At 47.2% G+C, this 14,073-nt stretch overlaps 1 protein-coding gene and 1 long non-coding RNA gene across 9 annotated transcripts in view; both read left to right on the top strand.

The window, feature by feature from the left end:
- Window positions 1-14,073, top strand: part of LOC310842216 — a 554,664-nt gene that overhangs the window by 275,192 nt on the left and 265,399 nt on the right. The gene's annotated exons all lie outside the window — the stretch shown is intronic.
- HMBOX1 (homeobox containing 1) overlaps window positions 1-14,073 on the top strand; it is a 132,908-nt gene that overhangs the window by 105,455 nt on the left and 13,380 nt on the right. For 2 of the 8 annotated variants that reach the window (XM_083733607.1, XM_083733606.1), the window contains exons 7-10: window positions 1,984-2,066; window positions 2,192-2,287; window positions 6,601-6,695; window positions 6,943-7,044. In XM_083733607.1, the coding sequence (XP_083589733.1) occupies window positions 1,984-2,066; window positions 2,192-2,287; window positions 6,601-6,695; window positions 6,943-7,044 (376 nt within the window). Of the gene's footprint in view, window positions 1-1,983; window positions 2,067-2,191; window positions 2,288-6,600; window positions 6,696-6,942; window positions 7,214-14,073 lie in introns of those variants that run through there. The other 6 variants (XM_083733609.1, XM_083733608.1, XM_083733613.1 and 3 more) reach the window with 6 other exon arrangements.

The raw sequence follows: 14,073 nt of genomic DNA, 5'->3' as shown, positions 1-14,073 counted from the left end.
TCATCACAGTTTAAGGGCAGATTCCTGCCAGTCCAGCCCACTCAAGGCAGTAGTTGCAGAGGAGGCATGGCTGGCGTGGAAAAGTCCTGAGGCCCACATACTGGGTCTTGGTGGGTCGTGTTTGGCCCTTGGCCCTCCTGTTCCCCACCCTGGCTGATTTTGCAAGGCTGGGATCCACTGGATCCAGCAGAGAGGTTGGAGCTGGGAACAACAGGCGGCAACAAAGACTGCCTGGTCACGTTGGGCAGCCCGTTCCGTAGCTGATCACTACATCTCTGGGCGTCCTGTTCCTTCGCCCCCGCTGCATAAGTATTGCATGCTGAGGGATCTGCAGCCCGCTTGTAATTCAATTCTCTTTTCCTTCACTGCTGCTGCTTTGGAATTCCTCCCAGTGCACATTATGGGCTGCCAGGGTGCGGCTTTTGTGCTGGAGATCCAGAATCTCTCGCGTCTCTCCTCCATCTCTCCTCCGTCCCCTCCCTTCCCCGCTTCTTAAAAACTTCTCTTGGAATATTTACGAGCCGAAGGTTAAAGAGAAGCAGTGAGCGGACGTCTGCGCTCGTAGCTGCAGGATGGGTGTGGTTCTAGATAAACTGCGTCGTGAGATCTCTCTCGTGGCTGTGCAGTCTTCTACATCACCTGCATGAACATAACCTTGTTTGTTGCCCAACCCCAACCCCCAAATAAAATAGGCTAGCCTTGCCCTGGTCTCCTGAGAGCGGCCTGCTCCTTGCTTGCGCGGAGAGCCAGGAGGTCGCTTTGGGCGTTAATGGAGGTTCAGGCAGGAAGCCTCCTTGATTATTTGTGCATATTTACGGCCTGCTCCTAAGGGACGCGGGTGGCACTGCGGGTTAAACCACAGAGCCTCGGACTTGCTGATCGGAAGGTTTGCGGTTCGAATCCCTGTGACGGGGTGAGCTCCCGTTGCTCGGTCCCAGCTCCTGCCAGCCTAGCAGTTCGAAAGCACGTCAAAGTGCAAGTAGATAAATAGGTACCACTCTGGTGGGAAGGTAAACGGCGTTTCCGTGCGTTGCTCTGGTTCGCCAGAATGGCTTAGTCCTGCTGGCCACATGACCTGGAAGCGAGATGAGCACCGCAACCCCAGAGTCGGCCGCGACTGGACCTAATGGTCAGTGGTCCCTTTACCTTTACCTTTACCTTTACCTTACCTGCTACCCACCTTTGGCCTGAGTGTCCCTCCCTCCCTTCCTGCAGTTCATGGAATCGGTGTGATGTCTCGCTGGGTGGGATGTCTTGGTGGCACCAATAGAACGCTGAGAAACAGTACAGTTTCTGCGAGGGGAGTGAAAGGTCAAGTTTGTGGAGAAAAGCTTCACATGGATTTAGAGAAAGTATTGGAGTATGCGGAAATAGCAAGGCTAACTGGAAGAATCCGACAGCAGGAACGATGAGAAATTCCAAAAAGAATGGTCCAAATTTATGGCATACGTAAAGAAAACTGTACATAAATAAAGACACTCACAGGCCTGAAATAAATCTCATAACGTTTTTTGTAATCATTTGGTTAGACCACAAGATGTAATGCTGTAATATAATAAGGAATGTATGTCTAAAGTATAATACAAAAAATTATTAAGGAATTCTAGACATTTATAGAATGTATATATAGTAATCATGCTTAAGTAAGAGCAATGTAGAGAAGCCAGAAAAGGGGTGGAGGGAAGTTAATTTGGATAAGATATAGATTGAAAGGAGAATAATATTGTTAAGCTGTATTGTGTTTAAGATAATTTGGAAAAAAATAATAAAAATTATTAGGCGGGGGAGAGAGAAAGGACAGAGAAAGTCACGTTAGCAGGGATAGCTTCAGGAGTGAATCGATATCTGGCAAACTCAAGGTGGCGATTTCTTTCCCCCTCCCACAACAAAAGTTTCTCAGAAGCCTGTGTTTTATTTTGAGGGTTGGGGGAGAAGGGGTTGTGGGCATCCTAAAAGCAAACGGCCCTTTCCTTTTTCCCGCAGCTACTTCAATGAGAATCAGTATCCGGATGAGGCCAAGAGGGAAGAAATCGCAAATGCCTGTAATGCGGTGATTCAGAAACCAGGTAGGGAAAGAGGGGTTTGTGTGTCTGCGTGTGGTTAACACCCCCCACCCCCAAATCCTCGGTACCCCGTGCGAAATACACGTTGACGCAGCTTGTTTTGGGGGGTTGTGTGTTTTTTAATCCAGGGAAGAAACTGTCCGACTTGGAGCGAGTCACTTCTCTCAAAGTGTACAACTGGTTCGCCAACCGAAGGAAGGAAATCAAGAGGAGAGCCAACATTGGTAATGTATCACTAGCGCCTTAAGCAGCTGCCCACGAGTAGTAATAATAATAATAATAATAATAATTTATTATTTCTACCCCTGCACATCTGGCTGGGCTTCCCCAACCACTGGGCGGCTTCCAACAAAATATTAAAATACAGTTAAAACATTAAAAGCTTCCCTGAACAGGGCTGCCTTCAGATGCCTTCTAAAAGTCTGGTAGTTGTTTTTCTCTTTGACATCTGTTGGGAGGGCGGGTGCCACCACCGAGAAGGCCCTCTGCCTGGTTCCCTGTAACTTGGCTTCTCGCAGTGAGGGAACTGCCAGAAGGCCCTTGGCGCTGGACCTCAGTGTCCGGGCCATTTAGAAATGGGATTTGATTTGGCTTTCTTTAAGGGGAATGTGGAAGGGTCATGAGGACATTTTGAACGTGGAATCTAGGGGGCTTGGTCAAAACAGATCGCTTGCCCCATTCCCCCTGACCCATGGAGATGTTGTATAGGCTGAAGTTCAGATGTCTACAAAGCAGTTGGTGTTTGGAGACCTTAAAGGCTTGAGAGCTTTCAAATTATGTGCTCCAGGAAAACTTCACCTTGCTCTTCCTCCTTTGAAAACATCCGTAGTGGCAGGCGAGATTCCTTCACCTGCAACCCGGAGGAGTGAGGGAGTGTTAGGTAATTTATTATTATTAAGTTCATTAAAAATTATACAACTGTGGATTGTTATTATTTTTTTAAAAGCCCTCAAAGTGGTTTGCAAAAAAGGCAAAACAAGAAAACAATAACAAAAACGAACAGCAATAATTGACAACTTTCAAAGAGTTCATCTAATAACAGCAGACTTAAAAGCAACTTAGAACTCGCACCAGCATTCTAGATACCTGGGCAGGGTTGTCTAAACAAGAACGTTTTTAGCAGGGGCCGAAAAGAGCTCAGCGAAGGCCTTGCCGGCCTGATCTCAAGTGGCAGGTAGTTCCGAAGTGTAGGCGCTGCCACTCTAAACAATCAAGTCCTTGACAAAATGCAGAACGGGCATTTTTGTGGCACCTGTAGCAATGCCAGTTCCACCAATTTTATGTGGTCAAGTGGATACATGTGGGGGAAGGTGATCTCATAGGTAAGCTGATCCCAGTTTCTAATGGCTTTATGTACTAATATATAATTATACCTTGAACCTGAACTTAGGTATGTGAAACAGTGAGCTGTTGGTTCACTCGCGATGCCTGGCAGGCCTCTGAGTCCAAATATTTGTTTATTTCCCGCTTTTTCCCCTGACAGGGACTCAGGGTAGCTGACAAATAAAATAAGAACCGTTAAAAACATATGGGGAAAATCATTAATAAAAACAATTAAAGGCTGATAGAATTAAAACCATATAAACTGTATATAAACGATATAAAATATATATATTATATTATCTGTATATAAACTCTTTATATAAACTACATATAAATATATAGTAAAACATACAGAGTAGGCGCAGGTTGTGTATGGATAAATATAATGATATTTGGGATCCATTTGTGAAAGGTATAATGTGAATAATTTTATTGGAATAATGGTATTAGTTATATACCCATACACTCTATTGTTTCAACATTTCGCTTTTTGCTTTTCTTTCACACTACTCCCCCACTGAATAATTTTAGTAAACATATAAATATTGAAAAGCAAAGGAATAATTACAGATAATTACAATAAAAACAGCCCCTTTTTCAAACGTACAGATAATTACAATAAAAGCAACCCATTTTTCATTAAAAGCAGTTAGTTTTCAAAAGCCTGTTCGGATCGGAAGGTCTTCACCTGCCACTGGAAGGAGGAAGTCTAACTTCTCTAGGCAGGGAGTTCCAAAGTTCCCTGGGAGCACCGATAAGGCCCTCTCCCTCATCCATAACAAGCGAGCCAGAGTTGGTGGCGGGACTGAGAGAAGAGAGAAGGGACTCCCATAAAGATCTCAGAGCCCAGGAAGGTTCGTATGAGGGAATACAGTCCTCCAGGTAGCTTGGACCTAAGCAGTGAAGGTCTTTCTAGTCTTCCCAAGGATCAGGCAGGTGACTGTGGGAAAACGGTCCCTGCAGGTAGGCTGTTCTGGAGCCTGCAGCCATTTTTGGCTGTGATATTGCGATATTGCTCCACTTAATCCCTCTGCAGGAACAAGATAAATGCCTTTAAATGCCCCTCCACACCATTCAGTTGGCATTCTGGGTATTTTACGCACCCTTCACTGCCACCAGAATTTTATCTCGCACCATCTGTTTTTAAAACGATGTGCTCAAAAGAGAAGCTCTTAAGCACAACGGCTGTTCGTATAAAATGCACGCTGGCTCAGTAACTCTAAGCCAAACCATGGTTTAGCGTGACAGAACAAATGTGCAGGTGGTTTTGCTGACACACTTCATCGAGCTCAGGTTTGCCTTAATATGCTGCCCAGACCCGGGTTCATAGTTTAGCTCTTCTCCAAACCATGGTTTCATGTGGCACAGAAGCAAAGTGCTGCTCCAAACCATGGTTTCATGTGGCACAGAAACTAAGTGCTGCTCCAAACCATGGTTTCATGTGGCACAGAAGCAAAGTGCTCAGGGAAGAGGAGTGAAGCAGCCGCAACCCCCGCTTTGGAGAGTTCAGTCACATCTCGCTCATTCTCATTGGCTCATTTGTTCACGGTAAGCCAGTGAACGAGGGCTGTACCAACTGTGTTTGCGCAGCTAATTCCAGAAATCAGTTTGCATTTGCTTGAGATTGCTCCAAAATGAATGAATTCCATAGAATAGTCCTTGCCATGCAAAGTTTCTCTTCTGTAACGCAAGCTTTTCCTCAGTGAATATATCCTGGTGCCTTGGCTTGGTCATAAAGGGTTTGAGGGAACCCCAGAGGACATCCAGTCCAACCCCAGCCCTCGGTGCTGCTGCAGCATCCAACCCCCTGCAGTGCGTGGTCTCAGTAGCCTCCCCCCCAGATGTAGGAATCTCTCTGGACTTTTGGTCCTCTTCATGGCGGAGGAGGGAGGGAGGAAGGAAGGAAAGGAAGGAGCTGCCTTATAAGACCAGATGATCTGCTACCGGGCTATACAAACTTTCACCTAAGGAAGGAAGTAAATAGAAAACCACATAGAAGTCTTCCTTTTCTGCAACGGAGGGGGCACCCAGAGTTGGAGAGCCACCTCTGTTAGGAAAGGCAGATATGTTTGGGTCTCCTATTTTGTTTTGTTAAGATGGCAAGGTGCCCATTATCTGAGCAAAGACCCCAGCTCAGAACTGCTTCTGCGTTTTTGGGAAAATTGGTGTTCTTCAACCCCATCAACCCGCCCTTCCTGAACAGCCTAACAACACGCATTAAGAGGGGCTTGCACTGTACCTCTGGATGTGAACGGGATCCGTTCCGGAGCCCTGTTCGCATCCTGAAGCGAACACAACCCGCGTCTGCGTGTGCGCGGGTCGCGATTCGCCGCTTCCGTGCATGCGTGTGACGTCATTTTGAGCGTCTGCTCATGCGGCGAAACCCGGAAGTAATGCGTTCCGTTACTTCCGGGTCGCCGCGGAGCGCAACCCGAAATTGCTCAACCCGAAGCTGCTTCAACCAGAGATATGACTGTATTGAAATGAAGATGAAAATGGGACCCCTCACATGGTGTGCCTGTGTTGTAAGAACCATCAAGCCACAGTAGTAATAAATAAATCCGGGAACATTTGCAAGCATAAGGAAAGAGAGGGAGTGAGGGAGGGAATGTATGAATGTTGCTTTTTACCAATCAAGCCTAGTTTTCCACCCTTCTTGACGAAAGGGCCTTTTAGGTTTGAAGCCTGTTAGGTAGGGATTTTGTGTGTGTGTGTGCATTGCACTTCCACAACCATGTAGGAAAAAAGTGTGAAACTGGACGCATTATTTGGCTTCCTGAGAACTGCTGCTCTCGTTTGAAAGGCAAGTCGCTAGCCCTTATGACTGAAAAGATAGCGCCTGCCGAAATCTCATGAGTCGGAGAAGTGGCTGCATAAGATTCCCAGTAGTAATTTTGCGCAATAGCGAAATAAAATTTAAAAATGCAGAATAAAACACTATGCAGATGCGCATGACAAACCTGGAAACCAGGCAAACTCGCCCAATTTCTTGTTTTGCCGAATCTGGATCGTTTCGGTTGCAGGAACGTTTAACTCCTCATTTATTTATTTTTTTAGCGTGGGGTACACACAGCTCTGGTTGTCTTATTTGTGGTTCTTACAAGAAACAACATGCCCCGTTTGTGTGTGTGTGTGGGGTCCCCATTCTTCATCTTCATCCTTGCCGGTAACCCTTGCAGCAGATAATTTAGGGATCCATTTGCTTTTTTCGAAGAAGCAGCAATCCTGGAGAGTCATGGCATAGATGTTCAAAGTCCCGGAGGCCACTCCAACAGTGATGACATAGACGGGAATGACTATTCGGAGCAGGTAAGTATCCGAGGCGAGCCAGGTGGCTCCCAACCCCCAGCGGCGCGTCTCTCCCACCGGTGGCCGCCGATCCTCATTTGGGGTGGGGGTGGGAAGGGGGTGGGGGGGGTGGGCCTGGCCTCCCTCCTCCGCTTCCTGGATTAACCCTCCCAGCTTTTTTGTGCTCTGTCGCGCAACGGGGGGAAGGCGGGGAAAGCCCTCTTGCCGGACCAGCCTTCACCCACATGGATTTATTGTCACACAACAGGACACTTGGCAAGTGCGCAATGGGGAGGAGGAGGGCCGATGTTCAGAGGGAGGCAGAGAAGCAGAGAAGTTAGAAGAAGACAGGAGGATCTGCTCAAAACAAGCAAGTTAACGCTCCGTTTGCAAAAAATAAAAATAAAATACAAGGGCATGATTTGAGACTCCCAAATTCTGCACCGCCACGCATCGTAACCCTGTGGTCTTGTTTGCTCCCGTGTGCCCGTGTAACCAGAGCTGTGTGTATCCTACGAAATCCATCCTTGTGTTATTGTTATATTTTTTTATTTATTTTTTTAAAAAAGTGGAAAAAGGCAACCAATATTGCCAGTGCTCGTCGTTCCTAGTCAGTGGGAGGGAGAAGCCTGGAAACAGCATTCAGTAAAGTTTCAGAAACCAGAGGGTTCTGCGCATGGTCGCGTTTTGGGTTGTTGTTTTTTCTCCGAACAGCCCATGGAGGGAAGGACGGGCGCCACCCGTTTGATTTGACGGAGTGACGGCCACTCTCTTTGTTTTCCATCAACCAGGCAGCCATCCCCCTTCCCTCTAATTCCATTGGCTGCATAGTCCTGGCCTCTCCTTCGCCTCCCCCCCCCGCCCCCTCTGCTCCTTGCCAACGAATTACAAATTCCTCTGACGGCACAAAACCTGGGAACAAAATCCGTCAGGATGCAATCCCAGGTCAAGGCACACGTATTTGCATAATTCTCAAGGTGCGTTTCTGAGCGCCTAGGCTTTTGAATGGCACATTAGGTGTGGAACACACAGCCCTGCTTATAGCACAAAAATATACAAAGTTGTTTCTCCCTCCCCTTTTCCCCTCCCGGTGCAAGGAATGCAAAGACATCCATGCATGCTCCTCTCCCCCAGGAATGAATGCATTGATCGCGACTTAGTAGTATGGAAGCTCGATGCGCAATAAGGGAACCCCTTCCAGTCCACCTTCTCATGATGTTCTGTGGGGTGACCAAAGGCTATTCAGTCCATGGCTAAAGAATCATAGAATTGTAGAGGTGGAAGGGACCCCAAGGGCCATCTAGTCCAACCCCCTTAAAATGCTGGAATCTCAACCAAAGCATCCCTGACAGACGGCCAACCAACCTCTGCTTAAAAACCTCCAAGGATGGAGAGTCCACAATCTCCTGAGTGAGACCATTGCACCGTCAAACAGCTCTTACCGACAGAATGTTCCTCCTAATGTTTTGTCGGAATCTCCTTTCTTGAAGCCATTGGTTCGAATCCTCCCCTCCGGAGCAGGGGGAAACCAGCTTCTTCCCTCTTCCATGGGCCTTCAGATCTTTGAAGATGCCCATCATTTCTCCTCTCACTCTCCTCCGGGTTTAATATCCCCAATGCCTTCCGCCACTCCTCATCAGGCTTGGTGTCCGCACCCACGGTCGGTCTCGGTCGCCCTTCTCCGCACACATTCCCGAAAGCGTAGAGGGGCCAGGAGTCAGCTGCTCCTTCGCCCCCATGCATAATTGCAACCCCTTCCGTCTTCCTCTGCCCTGTGCCGAGGAAAGACTTCGGGATTCTCAGCGCACGAGGCTCCCGCGATGCACGACTTCTCTCACCAGGAAAATACAGAGCATCGCCAGTTCCCTCTTCCTCGGCAGTCTGCCCTGGTGGAGCTTTTTGTGGGGTCCACTTTTATGCAAGGCTTTTCTCCAGCTGTGGGATTAGGTGGTCTGTAAAACTATAACTTCATGATTCAGTGACCCTGGGCCTTCAGTCTGTGACTGTGGCTGTGAGCATTTGGAACTGTGGTCAGCTTTGGTGAAGAGGCCAGCAGATTGCTTCGCTGCACATGTATTTAAGTTGATAATTCCTCACTGATCCTACTGCGAGCTGCCCAGGGCTTTGCAATAATAATAATAATAATAATAATAATAATAATAATAATAATAATAATAATAATAATTTATTTGTACCCCGCCCATCTGGCTGGGTTTCCCCAGCCACTCTGGGCAGCTTCCAACAAAATATTAAAATGCAATAATCTATTAAACATTAAAAGCTTCCCTAAACAGGGCTGCCTTCAGATGTCTTCCAAAAGTCTGGTAGTTGTTTTTCTCTTTGACATCTGGTGGGAAGGTGTTCCACAGGGCGGGGGCCACTACTGAGAAGGCCCTCTGCCTGGTTCCCTGTAACTTGGCTTCTTGCAGTGAGGGAACCGCCAGAAGGCCCTCAGAGCTGGACCTCAGTGTCTGGGCTGAATGATGGGGCTAGAGACGCTCCTTCAGGTTTACTGGGCCAAGGCCGTTTAGGGTTTTCAAGGTCAACACCAACACTTTGAATTGTGCTCGGAAACGTAGTGGGAGCCAATGTAGGTCTTTCAGGACCAGTATTATATGGTATTGGCAGCCGCTCCTAGTCACCAGTCTAGCTGCCACATTCTGGATTAGTTGTAGTTTCCGGGTCACCTTCAGAGGTAGCCCTATGTAGAGCACATTGCAGTAGTTCAAGCAAGAGTTAACTAGAGCATGCACCACTCTGGCGAGACAGTCTGCAGGCAGGGACGGTCTCAGCCTGCGTACCAGATGGAGCTGGTAAACAGCTGCCCTGGACACAGAATTGACTTGTGCCTCCATGGACAGCTGTGAGTCCAGAATGACTCCCAGGCTGCGCACCTGGTGCTTCAGGGGCACAGTTCCCCCATTCAGGACCAGGGAATCCTCCACATGTATTAAGGCAGCTTCCTAAGGGTGAGCAAGAAGAAAAATAAAGCAGGCGGACCTTTTGATTTTCTTTTTCACCATCAGTCGTTTTGTCTCTTTCCTTTGTTGTTACCAGGAAAGATCATCAAGGCAAACTCTTGCATAGGGGACGACTGAGCGTCCGCACCTGAACTAGGCAAGCCAATGGTCATATTTTCAGGTTGCCCAGTAGCCCCCTTCCCACCGCTGTATAAACTGGCCACCAATTGTAGGGTTGGAAAGGAACCTTGAAGACCATCTTGCCTGACCCCCTGCAAGCCAGGAATTTGCAGCTGTCCCAGACGGGGATCAAACATGCAACCTTGACATTATCAGCACCATGCTGGAACCAACTGAGCTACCCAGGCAGTGAAAGCTTTCTGCTATGGGGGTCCTTTAACTTAAGACTTCCGGGCGCCTTTTTAGGAGAATCCCACCAGAGGCACCAGGATGGAGGTTCTCAAGCCTTGGATGATGATGATATTAAATTTCTATACTGCCATTCCCCCATAGATCTCAGGGTGGTTCACAACATAAAAATACAAGGTGGAAAAACACAAAATGCATAATAAAAACAAGAACAAAGCAAAAACAAGAACAAATGCCGTCCCCCGGCCCTAGAAACATTTAAAAACAGAATAGGGGATTATTCAGCCCTATGCCTGGTTGCAGATGAACGTTCTTGCCTGGCGCGTAAAGGCATATAATGATGGCGCCATATTTCACCGTGGTCATTTTTAGTTGAAAAAGTTACTCAAAAGTTTTAAGAAGTAATGCAAAAGAATATACTGCTGGACGGGGGGAATAGTTTTTCTTCTAAATTCTTTCTTTCTTTGTTGAGAGAGGTGAAAATCTGAACCTTTGCACCTTCTTTTTCCTTGAAAAAAGAAGCTTTCTCTGTAGTTAAAAAATGCTTTCTTGGGTGTGTTATACCCGACATTCTGTTCAGATTTTCCACGCCCCAACACATCTGGGGATCTTGTATGAAGAGCGATCAAAAAGTAGCAAAATGATCCCATGCATGTCCCACTTTCCAGCTATGTTTTTAGTTTTCTTATTGTCATTGTGGATCATTTTTTAACTGGTGTTTTGATTTAGTTGTGCGCTGCCCTGGGCTGCTGTTTGGGAAAGAGGAATGACACAGAAATGAAAGAATAACTAGGTAGTGCTTCAGGTTTCCACTGAGGCTCTTTACAAATATGAAGGCGACGATTTTAATTTTGCGTCTGTATTTTTTTGGTGGAAAGAATGTCTTTGTGCAGATAAAAAGAACCCAATACAGTGCATTGAATCTTGCCATGCTTAGTTAAAGGGATGTTAAAGGCCAGAACATTTTAATCTCACAGCACGTTCATGTTCCAGCACCTATGGCCATTCACTGCTTTCTCAGATGTGGGAAAAAACCCCCCACAAATTACTTCCTTAGAAAAAGCAGAAGCTGCTTCATCTCCTCTTTGTTAAGGTTATTTTTGTATTTTTTAAATAAACCCATGGATATGATTGTCTTCAGATCAGCTTTTCTAGCCTGGCACACTCCAGACTGCACACCTTGGACTACAGTTCCCATCAGCCCCAGCCAGCCTAGCTGAACTCCCATTGGCCACAGAATCCTCTCTGTTGTGGTGTCTGGGGCTGATGGGAATTGTAGTGCATAGCAGCTGGAGGGCAGCTTGGGCAAAATTATTATTATTATTATTATTATTATTATTATTACCCTGCCCATCTGGCTGGGTTTTCCCAGCCACTCTGGGCGGCCTCCAACAGAATATTAATAATAATTTTTAAAAAACCATAAAACATCAAACATTTAAAACTTCCCTAAAGAAGGCTGCCTTCAGATGTCTTCTAAAAGTCAGATAGTTGTTTATTTCCTTGACATCCGTTGGGAGGGCATTCCACAGGGCAGGCACCACCACCGAGAAGGCCCTCTGCCCGATTCCCTGTAACCTCACTTCTCACAGGGAGGGAACCGCCAGAAGGCCCTCAGCGCTAGATTTCAGTGTCCAGGCTGGACGATGGGGGTGGAGACGCTCCTTCAGGTATACTGGGCTGTGGCTGTTTAGGGCTTTCAAGGTCAGCACTAACAATTTGAATTGTGCTCGGAAACGTACTGGGAGCCAATGCAGATCTCTCAGGACTGGTGTTATGTGGTCTCGGCGGCCGCTCCCAGCCACCAGTCTAGCTGCCGCATTCTGGATTAATTGTAGTTTCCGGGAGATAACCAGAGCATACACCACTCTGTCGAGACAGTCCGCGGGCAGGTAGGGTCTCAGTCTGTGTACCAGGTGGAGCTGGTAGACAGCCGCCCTGGACCTGTGCCTCCATGGACAGCTGTGAGTCCAGAACGACTTTTGCTCGAAGCCGCCCAGAATGGCTGGGAAAACCCCATCAGATGGGCAGCATAAGAATAACAAAACAACAACGAATATTATTGTTATTACGACAAGTGCACATTTTCCCTCTCCATAAAAAGATCAGCTGGTGAATGTTCAAAGCCGCCCGTTGTTGTGCATATTAACGACACAAGTTGCGTAACCTCGTAACATACATGACAAGTTCGACATAGTGCCATTGCGAGGCAGGTTACTGACAAGCTCAGAATTGACCTGCGCCTCCATGGACAGCTGCATGTCCAAAATGACTCCCAGGCTGCGCACCTGGTCCTTCAGGGGCACAATTACCCCATTCAGGACCAGGGAGTCCCCTACACCTACCTGTCTTCTGTCCCCCAAGAACAGTACTTGAGTTATGTGGTTTAAGCAATTGGCATTTCACCATGTACACAAAGAAACACAGAACTGGCATGAATCAGAAAGTGCAGAGGCAGTGCCAGAAGCATTTAGAGCAGGGAGACTTGCAGAGATAGCTTCATAGAGGAAAGAAACTGGCGCTCCCCATAGATTGGTTTAAATTTTGTCTTGTCCTACCCTTTCCCCCCCACTTAATTTACAATTAAGTGTTTTAAATTTGTTGCTAGCCGCCCTGAGCCCGGTTTTTGAACCAGGAAGGGCGGGGTATAAATAAAAATGTATTATTATTATTATTATTATTATTATTATTATTATTATTATTATCTGCTGTGTCCAAAGAACTAAGCACACAGTGTGTAGCATTATTTAAGTTTTCTCCCCCCCCCCCCACATCAAGGCATTCGAGTTAAATTAGGCTGAGAGCTGAGGACTTGCCTCAGTCATACAGGGAGCTTCCTGGCCTCACTGAGGACTTGATCCTTGAATATACAGTGGTGCCCCGCAAGACGAACGCCTCGCAAGACGGAAAACCCGCTAGACGAAAGGGTTTTCCGTTTTGGAGGCGCTTCGCAAAACGAATTTCCCTATGGGCTTCCTTCGCAAGACGAAAGCCCATAGGGAAATCTCCGGGACAGCGGGGAAGCGCAGCGCGTCTTCCCCACTGTCCTCGGACCTCCTCCGAAGGCTGGCGGTGGGGCGGAGAGACCCTCCCACCGCCAGGCTTTGGAAGGCTGTCCTGAAGACTTGCGGTGGGAGGAGGGTTTTCCTTCCCACCGCCAACATTCAGAACACCATTCTGAATGTTGGCGGTGGGGAGGAAAAACCCTCCTCCCACCGCAAGCCCCGAGAACAGAGGAGAAACGCTGCGCGCCTTCCCCTCTGTTCCTGTACCTGTGCTGAAGGCTTGCGGTGGGGAGAAAAGCCCTTCTCCGCACCGCCAGCCTGGCAAGCGGTCTCCATAGGAACGCATTAATTGATTTTTAATGCATTCCTATGGGAAACCGTGCTTCACAAGACGAGAAACTCGCAAGAAGAAAAAACTTGTGGAACGAATTAATTTCGTCTTGCGAGGCACCACTGTATACAATAAAAACAGAGCTCATGCGTTCCTACCTCCCACTGAACTTGTCTGCTGGGTTGGGTTTATGATCCAAATTAATCAGGAAATAACATCCCCTCCTTCTCTCTTTGATTCAGTTACAAGCATTACAAATCTTAATGCCACCTTGACTTGTATTTTGCCCCAAAGCTGCAGAAATACTAATTTTTCAGAGGTGCTCAATGTCACTATCCCCCCCCCCAAATACATTTCTTCCCGTATTATCTGCCCCCCTCCCGTTTTCTTCCTGAGAGCAGGTTGAAGCGTAATGTTTTATCTTGATTTGCGAGTGTACTCAGATGCCAATGTTGAGGTGTGTCTTGAGCTCTGAGCGACACATGGATAAAACATCCATCCTTGGGACACTGAAAGAGAAGGCAAAACGTTCCCGCAGAGGGGGGGGGGAGAGAGACAAACACATAAGCATGTATTTTATTCATACGCACGTCAACACCCTTTCCACAAACAAGCTTCTATATCCGTCTTCTGCGGCTGAAATTAAAAAAGAAAAGTGTTAGATCACTTCCAGGAATGCACAGCCTCCACTCTCTGCAGAGTTCTAAAAATGCCTTGTTTGCACACTTCTTCCT

Source organism: Podarcis gaigeae (genome assembly GCF_964106915.1).
Source record: "Podarcis gaigeae genome assembly, chromosome: 3".
In the NCBI taxonomy this organism is placed as follows: domain Eukaryota; kingdom Metazoa; phylum Chordata; class Lepidosauria; order Squamata; family Lacertidae; genus Podarcis; species Podarcis gaigeae.
This window is presented reverse-complemented; position numbering and strand designations above follow the sequence as displayed.